The 24,762-nt window shown below is 33.2% G+C and overlaps 1 protein-coding gene across 1 annotated transcript in view; it reads right to left on the bottom strand.

The window, feature by feature from the left end:
• The window catches only part of GlcT (ceramide glucosyltransferase), a 44,818-nt gene extending 21,270 nt beyond the window's left edge, over positions 1-23,548 (bottom strand). Inside the window, exons 1-4 of the mRNA XM_035377594.2 lie at positions 23,392-23,548; positions 19,147-19,288; positions 5,047-5,149; positions 3,274-3,375 (exon numbers count right to left, since the gene is read on the bottom strand). Of these exons, the coding sequence (XP_035233485.1) occupies positions 3,274-3,375; positions 5,047-5,149; positions 19,147-19,288; positions 23,392-23,489 (445 nt within the window). The 5' untranslated portion in view covers positions 23,490-23,548. The remainder of the gene's footprint in view (positions 1-3,273; positions 3,376-5,046; positions 5,150-19,146; positions 19,289-23,391) is intronic.
• Positions 23,549-24,762: the final 1,214 nt, after the last annotated feature.

Here is a 24,762-nt window from a genome sequence, read left to right as displayed (position 1 = left end):
TGAAAATCTGACTAAGCTCTGAATAGAAAGTTTTCTAAAATAAAGGAAAATACTGAAATTAAAATTATTTTTGATGAAACAACAACCCCCCCCCAAAAAAATGTCAATGGAACAATGAAATATTGATGAGCATACTGGGATAACCTGTTGATTCAAAGCATTTCATGGTTCATTAATTTTTTATAACATGCTGTTACTACTTACTTAAAACTGAATGGACTACATGGAAAAGACAAACATACATTTTTTTTTATTGTTTGCTGAAAACTCAACAATTTTATGCTGAACAAGCATCTTTACTGCAAGTACTAGGAAAGTATCATCTTCAAACACAAAAATTCTAAAACTTAGAGTGACTGCAATTTGAATGATTAAAATACAATTCAGCAGAAAATATAATGCTGTCTCTGTTCAAGTCACTTTAAAAAAAAGGAGGGAACTTGATTAAGCTAAATATCATGAGATTCAAATAGAGAAGCAGTTTTCAACAACAAAAAATATGAATTTCTAAGTTTGCTCTTGATCTTTAATAAGTAACACAATAAAATTATAAATGAAAGAATTTTTTCCTCTGCATTTGCTAGTCAATCATTCTCTCTTTGATATGAAAATAAATTACCAAAATGGGAGTTTAAAAATCATGTTGGTTAAACTTAATATAAAAATTAAATATATCTCAGCAACCAAAAATGAGAAGTGTTTTTTTATCATACTGCAAGCAACATTTATTTTCTCACAAAATTACGAGAGATATTACTGTCAGCCTAAAAATGAGCACCTCTTATAAATCTAAAAATTTCTAGCAATGCATAATGCAGTGTGACTGAACTGGACACTCCCAAATCCTCCCGCCTGTGAGCAGACATTTGCTGCATATCCGCAGATCTAGAGAAAAAGTATATAGGGTGTTTCACGCGAAAGGAGCGAAAAGTATGATAAAAATCTTATACTAAGAGAATATAACCAAATTTTTACATGACATGGCTTTATGTTTAAGAAATGAAAGGTGCCTTACAAGTGGAGCTGAAAGTGATTTCCCCCCACCAGTTCACACAGTTAAACATTGTACTGCATGTTTGCCTATACTGCTGCCAGTTTTGGGCTTCAATGACTGGATTTTACAGTGAATGTTCTGACGACGGAGCAAAGTGGATCAAGTTTGGAAAAATAATTTCACTGCAGACTTGCTATAGACGTGCGGCATGTTGCCCTATCTTGCTGGTACTAAGTGTCAGCTCCTCAACATCCATTTGGTACACCGAAACAGTGCCTAGTACATTTCACTGGTGATAGTAATGTCAAAAAAATTAGCCCGGTGATGCACATAACACTCCCATCTTCTGTGAAATAAGGGCTTTCTTGGTAATTACATGCTGGCTGTCACTACTCTATAAATATTTTTTTCGTTTGTTCACATATTCTGACAAGCAGAACCAAGCTTTTATCGTGTGTACTCTGGGAACGACATACATGAAAAATGCAGTGCTGTGTTGAACTGTGATACAGGTGAGGGTTAGTTGCCTTTTTTGTAAAGTTGCAATTTCAAAATGCTCCAACTTTAAAACTACAGGTCGAAATGACTCCACATTTTACCAGAACAATCCTGAGATAGTGGAATTTTGTTTGGCGAAGGAAAAAAAAACATAGTTTGAAAATTTGTCAGTGTTTCTCTTGGATGTATAGCCAAAGGAAAAGAATAGACTTCAACAGTTTACGATAATTTTATTAGTGTAAAGACAAGAATACATATTTACAGAGAAAACAGTAATAGGGACAAGAGAAGCTTCATGAAACAAACATCTTACGGATAATTAACACATAAGTTATTCAATAAGCTTTCCTGCTTGTTCCACTGCTAATCGGAAGAGCAAAACTGTATGTTCCACAACAGATCGGAGGCTATCTGCGCTGATGCTATGAGTGTGGTGTGTGATGCTTGCCTTCAAGGTCAGCCAGATTCGCAATCCACCCACTATAAACAACATTCTTCAGATATCCCCAAAGGCAAAGAAAGTTGGAAGAGCGTGGCGGCCACGCTGTTGGAAAATGGCAGTTTATGATTCTATCATCTCCGAAATGAGCGATCAAGAGCTGCTTCACACGAGCAGGAATGTGCGGAGGAGCATCATTTTGCACAAATATTGTGTGATCCACACACTGATGTTGCTGAAGTGCCAGAAGGACATGGTTATACAAAAGTGCTTCATACCGTTTGCCAATAATGATGAAGGTAACGGGACCCAATGATGTGATCTCTTCGAAGAACTGACTGATGACAAACGCTGCCGCTATTTCGCACCACACAATGATCTTTTCAGAGTGAAGAGGTAATGGCTGTAGCGGGAACGGATTCTAGGTTACCCATAGCCTGCAATTTTGCATATTTACAAAATCTTTCAAATGGAAATGAGCTTTGTCAGGTCACGAAATATTCAAAGGCCATTCATTATCCACTTCCGTCCCAGCAAGAAATTGTAGTGCAAACGATTCATGTGTTTCCAGGTGAGAATGTAACAACTGCTGCACATGCGTTATCTTATACGGATAACAGCACAATATGTTCTGCAGGACTTTACGCACCATGCTGATAGGCATATCCAACATTCAACCAATTCCCTGTGCAGTACTGATTCCTGCATCACTGTTTCTCAGTTCTTGTAACACTGTGGCCACATTTTCCCCTGATGACGCTGAAACTTGTTTTCCCTCTACCCCATTTCACATCAAACGAACAGGTCGCATACGAGCATTCTGTAACACGCTGCGTGCATGGGTAAAAATCCATACTTACGATTGGACATAATAGCCAATGACATTGTTTTTCTCTTAGTGTAATGGCGTTTAAGAGGGATTCATATTTTTGTTTTTGACACGCAAAGTAGTAGCGTCTGAGTAATTTGCATACGAACAGTACAGTGAGCCCTTCGTCATCTATTGGCATATTTTTAAACATTTTTTTTTCCTCTTCTCCAAACAAAACTCCATAGCCTCACGATTGTTCTAATAAAATATCAAGTCATTCTGACAAGTAGTTTTAAAGTTAGAGCCTTTTGAAATCACAACTTTAAATTATAATAATCCTGTACTTAAACATAAAAGCACATCATGCAAAAATTTGGTTGACTCTTGTTCTGACTTTTATTATACTTTTCCTGAAGCTCCTTTCAAGTGGGACACCTCCATACTACAAAAAGGTACATACATTCTCCTCAGAAATCCTCCATTCTCCCAATCTTTTTTAAACTAAGAACAATTTGATATTTAAGAACTTACTTCTGATTCCACTATCTGAGACTAGAATAAGATCATACTTGGCTGCTTCATACCCAGGGTTCATATTATTAATCTTTGGATTGACACCTACTTTAGGGGCTCCTATAAAATAATATTTAAAACTTTCATTATACAAAAGCAAAGTATTACTATAATAGTAACATAAATAGTATAAAAAGTAAACAGTCAAAACACAAAGACTATGTTTAACAAATCATAAAAAGAGCACAGAAACTTGCCATGGTTACTTACTTCGCATTCAATAGTGGAAATACTGAAGTGTTTTATATAATATATGAGGCAGTCATATTTACATAAAACAACTCAGCAATATGGAGGAAAAACAATTTAATATAACGTTTCCTCATATGCTGATTAAATCAATCAATTTCATTTATAAAGTATATGCAATATTTTACACATTAGAATATACCAACTCTATATAACTCAAAATCATGGTTAATCTGAGTGCACTAAAGAAGGAGGGAAGCAGACAGGACTCATTTCATTTAATATTTTAGCAAGTATTACTAACCAATACATTTTAAACATCTTTTTGCAGTTTCTACCAGTAGAATGCCAGTCTTGGTTTAATACAAAATATAAAAATTATGAATTAATTTCTACTTTTTCTAAGAATGTATTTAATATGAGAGTAACAATGAGAAAACAGGATAAATATACATTAAACATTAGTAAAATGCCTCATATTGCAGACAGTTAATTTAGTTTTTAAAAAATGTCAAAAGTATATTAAAAATAATCTAATATAATTCGAATAAGAAATGGAATGGTGTCACCAAACACAATACAAAAGTTGCTTTAAGCAATTAAAAATCAGTGAAAGAAGAATAAAACAGGTAAATGGTTCATGACAGACTCGTAACCACACCAGTGTTGATAGACTGATAAGGCCCATTTTTAGTATACATTCTTTTCAAATACTTATTTGGCTAATCTTTCACAGGGTAATTTGGGAACAAACTCTTTTTGTTTGCGATGTCAAACTTCACATTGCTGTTTCATTTCACAATAGCCAATTGCAAAAAGAAACAGCAATTAAGATCTAACATCCCTAAACGAAAATGACGTTAAATACAACACAAGCAAAAATTACTACAAACTAAAACGTAAATTTAAAATAAACTACCAAATATTCAAGCCACAAATATGAAACTAAAAATTACAAAAATAATATATACCAAATGTCTCTTCACTCGCATAAAAAAATTATCAACTGAGTAAATATATTCAAATTCACTAACAATGGATACATCATAAGCTCACTAAAATATACAAGTTACTATCATCATAGAATTCAACACACTGAACCGCTTTCACTCAATGCTTTAAACATTCCACACCTTTCAGTTGCCACATGCAAGAAACAAAACTAAAAAAAAATTAATTAACTGACCCGAAAAACATCAACTAAATAAAATGAAATGAAAAGATTCATAAATTATAAACAATGCATCATTTGAAATCCAATATTCTCCCACCAACAACAGTTTAACCTCCTGCAAATATTAGACAGTAAAACTTTTAAAAATAAACACAATATTTCAGAAATAAATTTTAAAAAAGTCTTCTGGCTACACTAAACTCACACTCATTGTTTGACACAAGAAAACATAAAGCCAGAAACCACAACCACATCGCACCAAATAAAAACTCGCCAAGTTTCATTTTCACCCCGCTTATAGAAGATTAACCACTTATCCACATTAACATGCACATGTATTATAGTTAATGCATCTTAAAATATCTTACCAATAAAAATACTGGCATCTACTTCTGGATGGTTTTCCATCAACTTTTTCACTAGCATTATGGAAGGATCACTTTCGTCTTCAATACAAAAAAGTAATTCAAACTGAAAAGAAAAGGAACAAAAATTATTTTTGGATTTGGGGAGGGGGAAGAAAAGGCAAGACGGATTTCATTTCAAGTTATGTAAGCGAAAACAATCAGATTTTTAAAATCTGCTAGATAAAAGTAATACTCAAACTCAAACAAATTGCCATAATTCTGTATGCAAGTTATAAATAAAATACAGCATTAGAAACACTATTTTCTATTAGCACACACACAAATATATATAATTAAAGAAATAGCACAAATACATTTATAAATTGCTTTTTAAGTTTATTTTTACAATGCATATAGGATATAAGCGCAGACAAAAAAGGAAATTAAAACTCATAATTATATTGAAATTGATAAATTATAGGTTACTTAAAATCAATAATTAAATATTAAACATTTAAAATATTGCTACAATAAAAAACTTAATTACACTAAAAAGTATGACTTGCATAGAACAGAAGAGAAACACGCCAATGTGACAATCAAAATCGCAGTAACAGTTGAAGTAATAAATATAGTCATGATTATTAAATATAGCATTTGTTGGAGCTACAAAAACCTATCACTAAATTAAAAAAACTAATTTACTTCAGATGTTAGTGAAATATGGTTCATAATAATAGCTGATTATTTCATAGAAACAAAAATATTTTCAACCAGCAATAACTTGCCATTACACAGGGTGTCTGAATCAAATCTACCTATCTTGAACAGTCAATTAAAAACAAAGTTTTAGCACTATGAAGGTGATATTGGCCATATGTGGGAGCTGAATGCATCGAGTTTCGTGACAATATTTTTTTATCGTGTTTGACACACCTGAGCTTTTGCTGAGCCGAAAAAATGGCATCACCACAAGGCACAAATTGTTCTCTGGTATGCAGAACTCTGGTATGCAGAACACAAATACTATAGTAAAAGTGCAAAGAATGTTTCAAACAGTTAAAAGAAATCCATCCCATGCCAAGAGCATAAAAAAAGTGGCACATCGAGCTTCTCAAAATGGGAAGTGCACGGAAAAGATCCGGAGGTGATCGGCGTTCGTATTCTGATTCACGTGGGAAAGATGTTCGACAAGCTGTCATTCGGAGATCAGTCAATCAGGCAGGTAGCTTCTGAATTATCTATGCCACGATCCACTATTCATGATGTGCTGCATTGAAAACTGAGGATGCATGCATATAAAATGCAGATTGTGCAGAAACTGCAACCAAATGATGGGAGACAGTGTGTCTCGGTTTCTTCTTTTGGGGCTACGTGAAAGATATATCCATGATATTGAAGTATATAACATCCGTGATATTGAAGACCTTCATGCTTCCATAACCACGGCTATTGTTACTGTGACTCTGGAAATGCTACAGCAGACATGGCTGGAACTGGACTACTGGCTGGCATCCTCAGGGCTACTAGGAAAGCTCACTTGGAATTAAAAAAATTTGTGAGTATTGGTATCTAATTTTACAGTTTTCCCGTTCTTTTAAACTCTCTTAAGTAGCGCGACCTCACCAAATTAGGTACATTTGATTCAGACACCCTGTATATTATTAGCTATACTTCAGCTAACATGGGATTTAAATTATCTAAAGAATGGGCAGAAGTAGAATATTACTTCATGATAAATCTACATTGTACCTTACATTATATGTTTTAATATAAGAAAATCAGTGGTTTTAGCATTTATATATTTCATTAATGAAGAAGTCTTTCTTTCAGAGTAAATTCTTCTCTCTCTCTCTTTTTTTTTTTTATTCTTTGGGTTTTGAAATTTAATAAACTTAATTTTCCACTATTACTATTCCCTAAAAAGGTAAGACTGAGCATAACGTTGAATTTGATTTTAAGTAACCTTGGAATAAATTCTAAAAAATATTACAGATAACAGCTATAATTGCTTACTTTAAAAAATACAATTTCTAAAATTACTTACTGTTATACCTTAACAGGTTCCCTCTCCCCTTTTACAGCAGAAATTTTACAGAGTTTCTCCTATACTGATTTTAACCAGTTATAATCAGTGATTTTAAGAACACCGGCAGAAACTCGCCAGTCCTAATAGATGCATTAATAAATAAAACAAAGTTTATAGTGCTCACTCTAGAAATGTAAAAAAAAAAAAAAAAAAAAAAAAAAATACAGTCAAAAGTCGTTAATTCGGACACCCATAATCCGTACCTCAAAGCTACAAACTTTCTGCGCTTGCGTCGCATTGACACATGCACGCAAGACCTTTACGGCTGCGAATATGCGTGTGTGCATGCGCATTTAATGTATAACGGACGGTATAAGCTAAGCTAAAATTATCTAATTCAGTTAATGTTGCAGATTGCGTTGTTCCTTAATCTTCGAATTGGATCCGACTTATTATTTTTTGCAGACTGTTAGAGCAATTTTATAAAAGTAAGCTTAAACTTTCGATTATGTCAAAAAGAATTTCCTATTCTTGAGCTGCCAAAGGATCTACAAAGTGAAGCATGTTTCGATGTGCATAAAAAAAAAAAAAGTGGAATTGCTGCAAAAAATGGATAAAGGCATATCCTTTTTTTCTCTAACTATTCCGAAATCTGTTTATCAATTTCATGCTGCTCTGCGGGGGGGGGGGGGGGGGGAGGAACATTGCGGCGCGCAATGAACTGGAAGTTGATCTGTCAGTACTATCCTTATCTTCAGCGCAGATGTTTTTATTTTATTCGGCTTATAATTCCTTACTAAATGTAGTATTTCATCTCGATGTACTCCGTCTTTGATAAGTGTTAAATGTTCATCTAAAGTGGCTTTCTCCCGCTAGAGGGCGCCAGAGGTTCCATTAGTGAGAGAAATTAAAACCTTGTTTCTTTTTATTTATTTACTTATTGTAAGCAGTAGATAGTTCGGTTTCGAATCCCGTGTGATGGACGGACAAATTGATTCGTACAGCCATAAGAGAAAAGAGAGGCTATACAAGAAAATGTATTTAAATATTAATTTTTTCCTTTTGAATGTTTTATGTAAATAAAATGTGATGTCAAGAAATAGAATTGTGGTTTTTCTGTAAAGAAGATTGCGAGCTGAAACATCACGTCAGATTCAACGATGCATCAGAAAAGGTAAGTGAATTTAATTCTTGTTTTTTAATCAGTTATATAAATTTTATAAAAGTAAGCTTGAACTTTCGATTATGTCAAATAGAATTTCCAATATATATTTACTAATACGTAAAGGATCTACAAAGCTAAAGTATGTTTCGAAGTCCATTAAACAAAAAGTGAAATTGCTGCAAAAAATGGATAAAGGCATATCCTTTGTTTCTCTAACCATTCCGAAAACTGTTTATCAATTTCATGCTACTCTGTGGCCGGGGGGAAAAGCCGCGGCGCACAATGAATTGGAAGTTGATCTGTCAGCACTATCCTTATCTTCAGGGCAGATGTTTTCATTTTATTTGGCTTATAATTTCTTACTAAATGTAGTATTTCATCTCGAAGTATTCCGTCTTTGATATGATTTAAATCAAATTCCTCGTCATTATAATTTGCTTCCAATAGTGAAGAAAGTGACACAGAGGTTATTGAAAATGAAAAAATTTTGATTGACAAATTAGTCGGTAGCCTCGACACAGCAATTATAGGACTTGAACAGTGGAACTTTGTAACTGAACAAGAAATTATGTCTGTTTATAGAATTAAAGAGAAAGTATTATCACATAAAACGAAGCAACTTAAACAACTTACACTGAAAGAAATGTTTAATAAAGCAAACAAATAAATATTAAGCTTTTTTTTTTTTTTTTTTTTTGTAAATGTTGATACCCTTTAGATCATAATTGTTCTTTATTTCATAAATTACGGTTTCATATTTTTACTTTTATAATTTCTGCATGCTATCTTACTAGATTTAAACTGATGATCTATAACCCGGAAAAATCGATAATCTGGAATTGCCGAAGTCCCGACGAGTCCGGATTAACGACTTTTGACTGTATATATACTCCATCATATACTTAGATTTTTCAATAATCATGTAGTGTGCATTTTACTGCTAATAGTTAGTTATTTTTTAGAGAGCGGCACTAAAACTGATTGTTGTCTTAAACTCTTTTCCTGCCATTTAACTGCACATTCGAATTTAAGAATATTGTTTTGGTGGTGCATCTATAACTAAAAACTGGTACAGTCAAAAGTCGTTAATTCGGACACCCATAATCCGGAATGATCTATAATCCTGGCCTCAAAGCTAAAAAATTTCTGCACATGCGCATAGGCGTTTACGCGTGCGCGTAAGACCTTTGTTGGAAAATATAACTTCTTGTAAACCTTTTACTGCATCATCTCTCCTCCTTGAAATGTTTATTAGGCTTAGTTCTTATTTTAATGTAATATATTAGTTACTTCTACTTCTTTTTCTTACTACCACTGTTTGCGTTGAGAACGGACTGTTTCAACCTAATTGAGATGCAAAAACGAAACGTGATGTTACGTCATCCGGAAAGCCGATTCGTGCCGATAGCTGATTGGTTGCCGTGAGATGACGTCATGCCTACTTCTGCTATAAGTATCTCGCGTCGCTCTGGCACAACCCTTCTAGTTCCTGCTCTCCTGGCACTTGGGTGTGCGGTTTCCAGCCCCTTCAGAAGGATGCGTGCAGTCCGGTGAATAAGTTCCTTGGTTCCTGTATACAAGATGATTGTTCCAGAATAAGTTCCTTGGTTCCAGAGGCTAATATGTGAGTGATTGCCGTGTGCGGCATCCATGTTCTTCATGAAGGTGGCATTTAAAATACGTTAGCGGCGATACCTCGTGGTCAACTAATGTAAGCGGAGTTAGGCCGGTTTTAAGTGCTTTCAAGAACTTGATTTGAATTTCAGGTGTTTTCTTGACCATTGATCATGGACTTTTTGAATGTGTAGCCAATTTCATTTGAGGCCGCATAATTACTTTTTAGGACATTTTGTTTGTATTGAATGCCAGTGTTTTTGGAGACCAGGTAAAAATATTATTTGATAAATGATGGTTATATTATATTTTTCCTAAGACTCTGATATTGTTTAAATTTATTTTCTGTGTTTTTATTCTTTATTATATTGTTAATAAATTGGTTAAGTTTGAAACCTTTTTATTGTGTGCACAACATATTATCTCAGGGAGCTTTTATTGCTACTATTGCTAAAATGTTTAATTTTATAAACTTTAAACTTTGCTTTAGCATAATTTGGTTATGGGCCACAGCCCCTGAGTTATTTTTAGTGCAGACTTTTGAAGTTTAAAGTTAATTTAGGACTTAAGAGATTGGGGGGGCGGTTTTTGTTAAAATTCAAATATGGCTACTGTTAATGTTATGCATAATATTGCTATTGAGGCATGTAATTACTTTACATGGTCCAAAGATATGAAGTTTGTTTTAAATTCAAAAAATGCATGGCTTTTGGTCAAGGATATTGAAAAATGTCCTGATTTAAATGATGTTAAGGGTATTACAAAAGAAATTATTGCCGACTATCAAAATAGAAGTCGATTGGCATTATCTTTAATTTATATGAATGTAAGCACTGAATATAGAAGCTTGATAAGTGAAATTGATGACCCGGTAGTGGCATGGAATACGCTTGCCAAATACTTTCAGCCAGATTATCGATCAAGACATATGTCCTTGTTCTCAGAGTTCTTAAATTGTAAAATTAAGCCAAATGAAAGTATTAGTTTCTTTTCTTCTAGATTAAAACACGTAACTGAACAGTTAGCTGATATTAATCAGGCTGTAAGAGACGTATATATATGTTTCCAGTTTCTTAGGTTCCTTCCAGATAAATTTGATCAAGTAGTTCAGAATGTTTTGAGGTGGCCAGATGAAAAGTTCATTTTTAAAAATGTTGAACTTGAAATACTAGCAGAGAAAACAAGTCTTGGTTTAAGAGAGGTAGATAGGGAAAATTCCAATAAGACTATACAAGTCCAAAGTACTAACTGTGAACACAAATTTAAGCAGATTAAAGGGCTCAAGTGTTATAAATGTGGCCGTCCAGGTCATATTAAAAAATACTGTAGAATGAAAGGTAATTTTTCCAAATCACCCTCGCCTGCTTCTTCTGTTTCCTCAGCTGTATCTAGTAGTAATAAGACTAAGTGTAAGAATAAACCCAAGTTGAGTAAAGGTAAAAATAATTCCCATGCTCAGTCCCATTTTATTGCTCAAGTTAATGTTAACAATTATTTAATTATGGCAAAGCACACTAGGGCTATCTGCCTAAGGGGAGGGATGCCTTTCGTGGAGGACTTTCTAAGGGAAACTGGCTCGTATACACGTTACTCATGGGGAAAACCACGAAAACGCCCATGCAGCCAGCCCGTTCGCGGGATTCGAACCTTGGACCGAACTACCAGTGTTCAGCGACTTTACCGATCGGCCGCTGGTGGGCCTAACAATTTGGAGGAAAATGATGATAGTGGGATTTTTGATACTCTCATCATCATTTTTGTAAAAAATCGTGAATTGTTTGATTCTTTTTCTCCCGTGAAAAATGAGAATATGCTAGTAGTTATTGATGGGGTAACTTTTCCAATTCATGGGAAGGGTACTGTTAAAATGAAATTTGGGGATACAGTTATTTTGCTTAAATATGTTTTATACTCGCCTGAACTGAGACGAAATTTAATATCTGGACCTAGGGTGGATATCAATGGAGCGAGATTTTATGGTAAAAATGGGCAAATTAAAGTTACTGATGATGAAAATGAAACTTTGTACAAAGCTAAGTTGATAGGAAGTAACTATCATGTATTCCCGAAAATAGTGAAAAAGGGGGGCAAATCTGTAAAATGTGAGGCATCCACAGTTCAGCATAACAATAGTGAATTATGGCATGGTCGGTTTGGTCATATAAATTATGATGCTATTGTCAGGACTAGTAAGAGACATTCAGTTCGAGGTCTTCCTGTGTTAAAGCACTCACCTAATTTGTTTTATGAACATTGCCAAATCAATAAGCAAAGACGAATCTCCTATAGACCCTTAGAAGGTATTCAAGTAAAGAGGCCGCTTGAAAGGGTTTTTTCTGATGTATGGGGACCTATTAACATTCCAGGTAGGAATAGTGAACGTTATTTCATTTCCTTTATTGACAAATATTCTCGTTATGTGGTAGTGTATCCCATTGTGGAGAAAAGTCAGGTGTTTGAAGTATTTGAAAGGCATATAGCACGTGCGGAAAGATCTTTGAACCTTAAGTTGAAATACTTTAGGACTGACAATGGGCGAGAATATGATAATGATCAATTCAGGTCATATTGTAATAAAAATGGTGTAAAGCATGAATTTACAGATGTATATACTCCAGAACAGAATGGAGTTTGTGAGAGATTTAATCAGACAGCTCTCAACAACGTACGTGCAATCTTACATGGAATTAGTTCCGAATTTTGGTCAGATGCAGTAATGTATTTTGCATATTCATTTAATAGAATTTGTCATAAGGACCAAGATAGAACCCCATTTGAATTGTACACTAAGCGGAAACCATCAGTACGTCACCTTAAGGCATTTGGAATGATTGCCTATGTGGGAATTCCAAAGGCTAAAAGAAATTCTAAGCTTGATCCAAAGGCAACGAAGGGCCGATTGATTGGGTACAGTGTATGAACAAAAGAGTACAAGATTTGGTTGAAAAATGAGCAAAAGGTAGTAGAAACCCCAAATGCTACTTTTAAAGAGTCAATTGGAATGCAGAAAAGTGGCAGTGGAGCTGCACTGGGCACCCTTCCTGATTTGGAATCTGAAGAAAGAGTAGAGTTCCAATCTACTGATACTCCAGTTGGCTATTTTCCTGAAATAGAGGAAAGAACCGATACCAACTTACCTTCTTCTACAATTGGCACTGACACTCAATCTACATTGAGACAAGTAACTTGGCTTCGTAAACCTGTTCCAAGGCCAGACGGTACTCGTACGGATGTGTATTATTTTGAGAGGGGGTCTAATCAAAGACTATGATCACCAAATGATGTAGAAAGGTATTGCACTGAACATAATATTCAGTATGATCCTACCTTGTTTGATTTCAAGGGAAGCAATACTTATAGTGGTGAAATTGACCCAACTGGTACTCCTTCAACGTCATATACCCGAGATAGCTGACTAGAGATTTCAATTCCAAACTTATAACCAGGCAATGAAATCCACAGAAAAGCTTAAATGGATAGAGGCAATGGAAGAGGAAATGGCCAACATGCAAAAGCATAAGGTATGGCATCTTGTTCCACTTCCTAAAGACAAGACTCCACTAGGCTGCAGGTGGATTTTCAACATTAAACGTGACGAATTTGGAAACATTGTTCATTTTAAAGCTCGTTTAGTGACTCAGGGTTATTGGCAAATTAAATACGATACCTATGATGAAACCTACTCGCCTGTAGTCAACTTTTCAGTAATGATGTGCAAATATACAATGCGACGTAAAAAGTGCTTATCTCTACGCTCCTTTATCAGAGGAAATTTATATGTCCCAACCTCAGGGTTTTGTAGAGCGAGATAAAGAAACTTTTGTGTGTCGTTTAGATGGAGCCTTGTATGGTCTGCATCGTGGGCGATTATGGTACTACGAGTTGGATAGAACACTATGTAACCTACGGTTTATCAAGTTTGAGTGGTGTAATTGTGTCAATCGTTTTAAAGATTTTGTCATTCTGTTGGTTTATGTTGATGATATAGATGTGTTTGGAAAAAGTGAAGTTCAGGCCAAAAGAATATTAAAAGTCCTGAATTCACATTTTGATTTGAAAATTTGAGGTAAAACAAGAAAGCTTTTGGGTGTGGAATTTGAATATGAGAACAATAGTGTTTTTATTCATCAGCAATTACATATAAAAGACATAGCTGATCTATTTAAGTCTTTTAAAATACAAATTACTTCCCTTCCAATAGTAAAAGGTGTGAAATACTCAGTCTCAAAGTCCCAGTACACAAGAAGAAACGACTGAAATGATGAACTATCCTTATAGAAATGTTTTGGGATGTCTCTTTTCTTTGCAATCGTACTCGTCCGGATATAGATTATGCTGTTAATATATTTTCTCAGTTCCAAAGCAATCCTGGTAAGTTTCACTGGGAAGGATTACTTAAACTTTTAGGATACGTTTCCAATACCAGACAGCATAAACTTAAACTGGTATGCAAGGAACTGAAGCTCAATATATATTCAGATCCGGATTTTGCTTCAAGCAGGGATGATATGGTATCTATTGGTGGACAAATAGCTTTGTTGGGAGAATCACCTGTATCTTGGCATACATTTAAAGAAAGGGGAGTGAGTTTGTCTACTATGGAGGCTGAATTTATCTCCATGACTGAATCAGCAAAAGAATTAGTTTGGTTTAGAAATATTTTGGATGAATGCATTCAGTTTAAGATTGCAAGTAACTATGTTTTGAAACCAATACTGTTTGCTGATAACATAGCTGCTATATGTTTTACAAAATCACCCATTGAAAACTCAAGGACAAAACATATAGATGTGAAACTATTTTTCATTCGTGATCTATTGAACAGGGAAATTTTTGATTTAAAATATGTTCCAAGTAAAAATAATCTAGCTGATTCCATGACAAAACCGCTGACTAAGCATAACCTGATAAGATTTTGTGGAACAATTTTCTTATGAAATTTGTTTTTGTGTGTATTTAAAATTAAGAGTTTTGTTTATTTGAAAATAATATGTTATAAGTCATATTATGATGGATATTAGGTAAAACTGTATATTGTAGAATGTTGTATGAGTGACGAGGGCCCTGAGTAAAAGTATTGAGTGTGTGATCCTATATATATCTTTATACTGTTTTGTAACATGTTGGACTTTCTTGTTATGGTAAATTTTTTGAATAATGGGATAAGATGTTCCCAAAGGAAAATTTTTCTTGAAAATTTCTGAATTGAATGAAATTGTGATATTTATTTATTCTTGTTTTGAAATTTGTAAAGATACTGGCATTCAGTTTTTATTTCAGGTCGGAGATGATGATGTGGGGGGCATTTGTTGGAAAATATAACTTATTGTAAACCTTTTACTGCATCATCTCTCCTCCTTGAAATGTTTATTAGGCTTAGTTCTTATTTTAATGTAATATATTAGTTACTTCTACTTCTTTTTCTTACTGCCACTGTTTGCGTTGAGAACGGACTGTTTCAACCTAATTGAGATGCAAAAACGAAACGTGATGTTACGTCATCTGGAAAGCCGATTCGTGCCGATAGCTGATTGGTTGCCGTGAGATGACGTCATGCCTACTTCTGCTATAAGTATCTCGCGTTGCTCTGGCTCAACCCTTCTAGTTCCTGCTTTCCTGGCACTTGGGTGTGTGTTTCTAGCCCCTTCCGAAGGATGCGTGCAGTCTGGTAATAAGTTCCTTGGTTCCTGTATACAAGATGATTGTTCCAGAATAAGTTCCTTGGTTCCAGAGGCTACCATGTGGGTAACTGCCATGGGCGGCATCCATATTCTTCATGAAGGTGGCATTTAAAATACGTTAGCGGCGATTCCTCGTGTTCAACTACTGTAAACGGAGTTATGCCGGTTTTAAGTGCTTTCAAGAACTTGATTTGAATTTCAGGTGTTTTCTTTACCATTGATCATGGACTTTTTGAATGTGTAGCCAATTTCATTTGAAGCCGCATAATTACTGTTTAGGACATTTTGTTTGTATTGAATGCCAGTGTTTTTGGAGACCAGGTAAAAACATTATTTGATAAATGATGGTTATATTATATTTTTCCTAAGACTCTGATATTGTTTAAATTTATTTTCTGTGTTTTTATTCTTTATTATATTGTTAATAAATTGGTTAAGTTTGAAACCTTTTTATTGTCTTCAATGTCTGCACAACATATTATCTCAGGGAGCTTTTATTTCTGCTATTGCTAAAATGTTTAATTTTATAAACTTTAAACTTTGCTTTAGCATCAACCTTTACGGCTACGCATATGCGTGTGCACAAGCGCAGAATACGTTTTCGCGTTCGCGTTTAATGTATAATGGACGGCATAAGCTAAAATTATATAATTATCTATTTCAGTTAATGTTGATGATTGCGTTGTTCCTTAATCTTCGAACTGGATCCGGCTTATGATTTTTTTGCAGACTGTAAGAGCAATTTTATAAAAGTAAGCTTGAACTTTCGATTATGTCAAATAGAATTTCCGATGCTGGAGCTCCCGAAGGATCTACAAAAGGAAAGTATGTTTCGATGTCCATCAAACAAAAAGTGGATAAAGGCATATCCTTTGTTTATCTAACCGTTCCGAAATCTGTTTATCAATTTCGCGCTGCTCTGCGCCGGGGGGGGGGGCTTTATTTCAGATACTTCTTGCTTTTTAATTTTATTGCTTCATTAGTCTTTTCTAAAATTCTTGTGTATTCTTGTCCGAATATGGCTCCTGAATTTCGCATATTAACTTTGTGAAAAATTAGTGGCCAGCATGTTGCTCGCTTTTCAGAGGGGTGCAAAAAGTCGAAAAGCACTAGATTTGTTCAAATAGTTATCAAGAAATAATAAGTATTATTTTATCAAGAATTACAAAAACTTAAGAGTGTACTTATACAGTGTACAAATAAAATATTTTAACAAATGTTAGTTCTAAGATTTTTTTTTATTTTGAAAGCATAAACATTTTAATATTTTTTCAAATTTTATAAAGAGCCAATAAATACAATAACTTTGTAAAAAGACATAAATTTAAGAATTTACTATGCTTTCATGGTTCAACATCCTGATTTGCCGGTTCATATCACATAACCCCAAGTGATCTCATCTCGTATAAATTACGCTACAAAAATCTAATTATCTACATCAATTTCAAGTTAGATCTTTATTTGAAATACAAGTTTAAAATGCAAGAATTATTTCAATTCGTATGAATAACTTACTCAGAAATTATGTAAAACCGCAGTGCTTTACTTCGCTAGTGCATTCTCATTAGAATTCATGACTTTAACCCTTGACTTTGGCTTTTCTATATTGTCACCTTTGGGTGAGAGGTGCGATTCTATCTTAATTGACTTAATTACCGTGAAATGGCCTTAGGGCATAAAATTGAGCTATCTGGTAATAATTCTATGTAATTTTATACCAGTATCGAAAGAAACAATCTGATAAGAAATGGCTGCAATTTAATTTGAAAATGAAGCGTAAAAGGTTACCAGTGAAGATATTCCATTTGGCATCAGTTGTACTACTACTGACGATTTTATCGCCTGCACCGGCAAAACGGAAAAGTACCAAAAATTCATATTTTACAAATTCTGGTAGCCACAATTCAGCAACTGCTGCTAATAACTCAAACACTCTATCACAGCCGACTTGCTGTCCGAACGTTTGTGCAGAACTCCATTGCTAAATGATTTCTTTTCCTATATATAATTGTACATTACGACTTTTTATACCAATTCTCTAGTTTGGTAAAATATCTTTTTGTTGGAGAAAACTACAGCATCTTTCTTTTCTATTGATAATAGATTTGAAGCAGTAAGCATAATAAGTATTGGCAGCCGAAGAAACAGAAATAAAATTTTTTTAAAGCAACAGACAAAAATCGCACACACGCAGATTGATAATCATACACCTTTTTTTTTTTACCTCGCACATATACAGATCAGTAACCATCTGTTTTTTGCAAAGGCAAGTACCAAAATTTGTTACGTGAAATATTTATGCCTGCATGTGTATCACGTATACGTGTAGTAGATTCGTTCGTTGCCTAAATTGCGCAATTCATAGACTTTTTTTAAGTTTAAACAGAATGCTGTGTACATGGTATTCTTTGAAATTTATTGTTGTTATGTTAATTTATTAAAGCGAGGTGTGTGTAGTTCTTAGATTCGTTCGTTGCCTACATTGTGTAAAGTTAAAACGTGTCGCCATGTACATGGATTCTTGTCAAATATTTTTGGTTAGAAACTTTACGTTTTTGCTATCTAAATTTTTTGTTTCGGATTTGTAGCTTAAATTGTGTGTTCAAAACGTAGTTTTTGCATGTGTGAAAACCACTTTTTTGGAGACATTTTAGGCTTAAAGTTCGAAATGTAGACAAAAAATTTAGACAGTAATATGGCAGCGTGAAATTTTTTGCCAAAAATGTTTGCTGACTTGAGGAAGCATATCAGAGTAGTTCCGAAAATAATAAAGGTACATATTCTCAAAACTGAAAAAACTACCGCCGCCATCATATAAATGTTACCAGTACATAGCTTCTGAAATCAGAATTTTGTATGTACAAAAAAATTGGTACTTTTCCATTTTGCCGCCACAAGCAATAAAGTCGCCAAAAATGGTAGAACTGATGCCAAACTGAATTTCCTCGCTGGTAACCTTTTACGCCTCATTTTCAAAACAAGTCGCAGCCATCCAGATAGCTCAATTTTATGCCCTAAGGCCATTCGCAGTAGTTAAGTCGATTAGGATGCAATCACACTGCTCACCTGAAGGCAAAAATAGAGAAAGGGCAAAGGGTTAAATTCATCAATTTTAATGAGAATGCACCAGCGAAGTAAAGCACTGCGGTTTCACATAATTTCTGAGTAAGCTATTCGTACGAATTGAAATAATTCTTGCATTTATACTTGTAATATAAATTAAGATTTAACTTGAAATTAACGTAGATAATTACCGAGAGAATTAAATTTTTGCAGCATAGTTTAAGGGAGATGAAATCACTTGGGGCCAAGTGATATGAAATGGCTAATCAGGATGTAGTACCATGAAAGCATAGTAAATTCTTAAATTAATGTATTTTTACAAATTTATTGTCTTTTTACAAAATTTAAAACAATATTGAAATGTTTATGCCTTCAAAATAAAAATTTCTTAGAACTAACATTTGTTACCATTTTTTATGTGTATACTGTATATTGTCGCCAATAAAGTCTGCTTGCCGAGATTTGCGGCGGCGAAACAGAAAAGTAACAAAAAATTTTTTCATTAACGTTTGAAATTCACAAAAATTGGGGGGGGGGGGGAATGTCATGATTATTGAGAAAATCCTTACCTTGGGATAATTCATAGTAAAAAATGATTCCAAATTACTAAACAGGTTTTGGTCCACTCCTGTCAAAGGCTTCAATATTGATACTCCAGGTAATGGAACTTCGGGAGATGGTAGCTGGAATTTTTTATGAAGCTTCAGTTTCCTGTTCAGGACATAAAAACAAACATTTTACTTATTTTATATGTGAATGAGTGCTTTGTTATATAAGCAATTTATATATAAATAAAATTAAAAATGGCTGATTTTCATATCTATCATCCCTTTGAGAAAAATCTAGAAATTTTAAAATTTTACAAAGTTAAAAACACTTTTAATATGGGAAAAATAACGGGTTATAAACGGGTTAACGTACTCTTAATACGGGAGATTTGTTAATACGAGAAAATTTATTAAACTTCAATTTGATGACTACTGAAAAGACTTCTCACTATGACTGCAAATAGTATCCATAAATGTTGAAAAAGATTTTCATGAACTTAAAGAGAAATTAAATCTAGGCATAAAAAATATTAAATTTTAACTAAATTAAAATTAAAATTAAAATATATTTATGTCTAACTTATCCAGGTAACTGCAGCTCTGGAAACAGATAATCATATTTCACTAAGTATAGCTAAAGTCTGATATAATCTGGCTTACTTGGGACGTGAGATACAAGATTATAGAATTAAAATTGTATAATGCTGCAAAATGATTTTTTTTTGCATTATTTCTAACATACTGAAGAATGCATAGATTTGCATAATGTAATTCTGCAAAGCACTTTATGAGTAAAATCTGTTTGCAAATAAATTTATTCACAATTTTATTATATTTAATCAGTTTTCTTAATCTGAAGTCATCAGTACTGCAAATGCAAAAAGCTTTTCCAAATTAAGTTCAAATGCAGTTTCTGGTCTTTTTCAGACCTATATAAATTAAGGTATTCTGTAAAATATGAATATTTGGCACGATTCTGTTATCAGAACAAAGAAAAACTGCAGGGAAAATATATGCACAAAAACACCAAATCCAATAAAGGCACCCATTTAATCGCAAACTGTGTATAAATTTAGATTTCTCTGAACACATGTGAACTTGGAATGGATGTAAATTTAGATAGTTCTAAATTTGCAAGGTCGCCTTTGAAATACCGGTTTAATTTTTTAATAATGTTATGGATCTAATAATTTCTTAATTGCCTGAAGACGAAAAATCTGCAATAATATTTTTTCAGAGAAAAGGCATCATTTATGACAGAAAATTATGCTCAAAGAATCACGAGATGAAATTGTATTTTGTTAACTCAACAGCAAAATGGTATTGCAGGAAGGAACACTGGAATAAGAAGAAAGGATTAAGAATACAAAACTGAAATGCTCTCTGGATGAAATTGAAAATACTCTTCCTTACAGATGCGAGGTTCATCTAATTTTGGTGATGAAACGGACGGAGACATCTAGCAGAATATCTTTGCAAACTGGAACAGTTACATACATGAGGTATATGTCACAGATTTTTAATTGCATAACCTACATTGAAAATTGGCAGAGCTGATAAAACTATTGAAGTAGATAAAAGCCTTTTCACTGGAAGAAAGAATAGATTCTGGTGTGTTTTTTGGACACAATGGGTTTTTGGTGGATTGTGCAGAAAATCAAATGAATACATTTTTGGTTGCTGTTCCATATCCATGGGTGAAAACGTTACTGAACGTCATACAGAAAAATATTACAGAAGGAAGTATTAATTATACCGACTAGTAGAAAAAATTGTGAAATGCTGGCTTTGAATTGTGAAATGCTGGCTTTGAACATTTTACTTTTAATAATAAGTATAATTTGCGGACCCTGAAAGTGGATATCATACACAAAGAGCAGCTATGGGCCATGCTAAATAGCATAATAAACACCACTGAGACAGTGCCTAGATTCTTATTTGTCCAAAACAATGTATATATGTTTAATGTGGCACGCACACACACGCGCAAAAAAATGCTTTCAGATTTTACTTTACAAATTTCTATCTTTATATTTTAACATTTTTGTGCATTACCTTTATTATTAAATATCATGTTCTTCGCACTTAAACCATAAAATTCAATTTAACAGCAGTATCACAAAATAATTTTTAAATCAGCATATCTTTAGAACTTCCGATACAGGGACTCCTGCGCTGGAGATAAAAATGTTTTTTAATCCCTGTTTGCCACTGCTTGCTTTGAAATCGCCGAGTTTGTTAACAAAAAAATTCCTTAAAGTGTTACAAAATATGACATCAATAATAAAACAAATTCCAAATTAGTGCTTCCAGATGGCCATATTCGGTGGAGGATTACGTTATTCAAAATTTGATGGCTCTAGGTACCATTGTTTTTTTACAATGGGAGAAAGGTGCATACAGTGTTATGACACTCATTACGTGTGTTCTAAACATACATAATGACAGTTCTCTACCAGTTTTCTGCAGATACTATGAATAGTTTATGATTAAATATATCTACATATTACAGCAGTTTCCCCCCAACAAGAATCAGTTCATACTTACAGATCTAATTTTACTTTCTACAATAATTTTTTACTATACAACTTACTCCAGCTCACTTCATTACACAACTAATATCTGCCTTGCTTCTTTCAGTTAGTTCATGCTTAACACACTTCGAAGCTTCCTAAATTATTAGAATGACAAGATTTCAATAATAATTGCAATCAAGTGAAGAAATCCCTTTCTTTTGTAATCATAAAACGAAATTCACTGCATTAATATTTTTTTTACCTCAACCTGACATTTATTTCTATTTTAAGTAAACAAAAGCAATATTTTTACAAATATAATAAAATACAATAAATTTTTATATCTCATTAAGTATCTACCTTATGACTTGAGTTTTAAATAAAGACACAGCCTCAATATTAAACATTGAAATCAGTTTAAATATTTAAAAGTGCCTAAGTAATATAAATAATTTAAAATATTTCCATAAACTAATAATCTAATATCTCGACAATCATGAATAATAATAAAAATTTATTTAAGCCTAGTTTGTTAAATTAAGAATGAATCAAGACAAAGCAATAAATCAGTTTTTGCAGTCACAATATATTTTAAATAAAATTCTAATGATAATTTCAAAGTTTTTCATTTTTGTATCTATAAACTATACTTTGAAAAGTCCAGTAATACCTATTTTATCAAAAATTACCAAATGAAATCACTTTTTTAACAATCCCTTTGTTACAAAGACAATTTACCTATTTTAAACATTTCCCAAATTTCTGCAGAACAGAACAAGGAAACAAATCTGACAAGGGAACAAGGAAACAATCAATACAAGGAAACAGATCTGATCTACTTGGAATTAGTTTTAACATATGCTTCCCGAATAAATTTTGAATATAAATCACAAATGAACAACAGTACAGGACTTAGAGACAGCATTAAAAATTATTCCTCTTAATGTTTATATATAACGATTTTTTTTAATTAACCTTAAAAATTCTTGATTTGCTTATCTTTGCACCTCTCTACAAACCATTAAGTTTAGTGTAGTAAAAGTAACATTAATAAAAAATACAAAACGATTATACGTCTTTAAGATTTGTTTACAACGTAATTATAAGATAAAAACTTGTTTTACAAAGTCGGCAATTTTTAAAAATTTGTTTGTTTAATGTTATGAATGATCATTTTTTACTAATTCTAAAACAGGAAAAAAAAACTGCTCATATCCAAGAATAAAATATAGAACAGAAAATTACAAGATTTGTGAGCTCGGAAAAAAATCCTATAAAATTTACGAAATTCTTCAGTAGAAAATTGTTAAATTTTTTAATTCAAAATTTCAGGCTAAAATTTAACGATTTTTAATTTATTCATGTTATTTTCTGATTACTTACACTTATATAATTACTATTTAATACGTGATAATTATTTGTCTCAAATCTTACGCAGAAAGCGAAACATTGTTCCCTTTAAAGGCGTTTTAATGAGTTTAAAAATATACATTTTTAAAATACTGACTCGATGACCACATAAACATCAATTCGGTACATCTGCACCGAAATCGAAGTTGTCAAGAGCCTCGCCCACCTCACTAAGCCTAAATGCCTTACCTTTAAGCATCCCAGACCTTGTAACCTCATTCTACATACACCGGTGCGAACAGCACCAGACCGGCGTGCTCAAGTATAGAATAAACACAAGTTTTAAGACACTTTGAGCACATTCCGAATTAAATAAAATTGATACAGTTTAAAAACTTACCCGTTTAAAATAGCAATTATGTGTAAAAGCCACACGAAACACCATCCACCAAAGAAAAATATGGCAAATCCATACAGAGTATAAAACAGCAGAACCATTTCGAACTCCCAGCCCCTCCGCTGGTAGCGATTAAAAGGAGTTGCCAATTGACTGAGTTAAAAAACTTCAACTTTCACTCGCGCTGAGGCAAGAACATGAAGTCGCTCTCGGCATTTGTTTACATTTCGTAATCAATTCTAAATTATCCATTTGCTTACATAATCACCAACAGCTTAGTAATGGTACGGCTGTGGCTGCTATCTGCTATGAAGCCGTCACAGCACATTAACCTCGGCATTCGAAGGCAATATTTCTCTTCTTGGCCTTTTCAAATTCATCATGTCCCACAAAACAATACTTCTAACATTTTATTATTAAAGGAATTATTATTTTAAAAAGTAATACTTTCAAAGAACGATAAGTACAAAAATATGAATTTTACAGCTTTGCATATCAACTAAATTTGCAAATGTTGATAGTTAATTCTAATTTCGTTTCTTTTATTCATCTATTTAGATTTTTTTTTTTTTTTCAATCAGACGTGCTAAATACATTTTTCTGTCATTTTGTGAATTTAAAAAAAAAATTGCTTTACGACAGATTAGTTTTCTAATGATGAAAAATAAGTCACAGATCTCATTTCAAACTCTTTTATCCCCAGTTTTGAATTTACTAATATTTATGGGGAGGATATGTAGAATTTGTCGTCTTTATCATTGAAGGATCGCGCATAAATTTCCTTACAGCTGTAAAATTTATCTATTATTGATGCTATAAATTGAACCCAAAATTGGTGAAAGAATAGTAGAGGTTGACAAAACTCCTTTTACGAGAAGAAAGAGTAACATAGGATGTGTTTTTTCCTCGGCAGTCAAAAAAACACAGCGCACGAAACCTTTTCTACTGTTGTATATGAATATAGAAAATATATGTGGTTGCATATGAATACCTCCGGATCTGGTATAAAAATACTTACTTTTCCGTCACGAAAAAGCACTGCTAAGATGTGTAGAGATGTGCCAAAGATAGCAACTATATGATCATCTAAGTTATCTCAGGTTTATGAGTAAATTGAGCCAAATATTCACATTTTGCACCCTTCCTTTAGAACTGCACGAAACCTAACTTAATAGATAGATGACTTTCTTCATATACACTATTTGATTAAAAGCATTTTTTATAGAAAACGGAAAGAATAATGCATTTACAATCCGGAATTTACCAATAAATGAAGAGGAGGCAGTGAAATTACTACAGTGTAAAAATTTTTTTCATAAGCGAAAATTTTTAAAAAATGATCAGGAAATGAAATTGTGTTTTATCAATTACGGA

Source organism: Stegodyphus dumicola, chromosome 7 (assembly GCF_044657685.1).
Source record: "Stegodyphus dumicola isolate Sdum_Otavi_A_Nest chromosome 7, ASM4465768v1".
NCBI lineage: Eukaryota > Metazoa > Arthropoda > Arachnida > Araneae > Eresidae > Stegodyphus > Stegodyphus dumicola.
The sequence above is the reverse complement of the archived record's forward strand: the minus strand, read 5'-3'. Positions and strand labels throughout refer to the sequence as shown.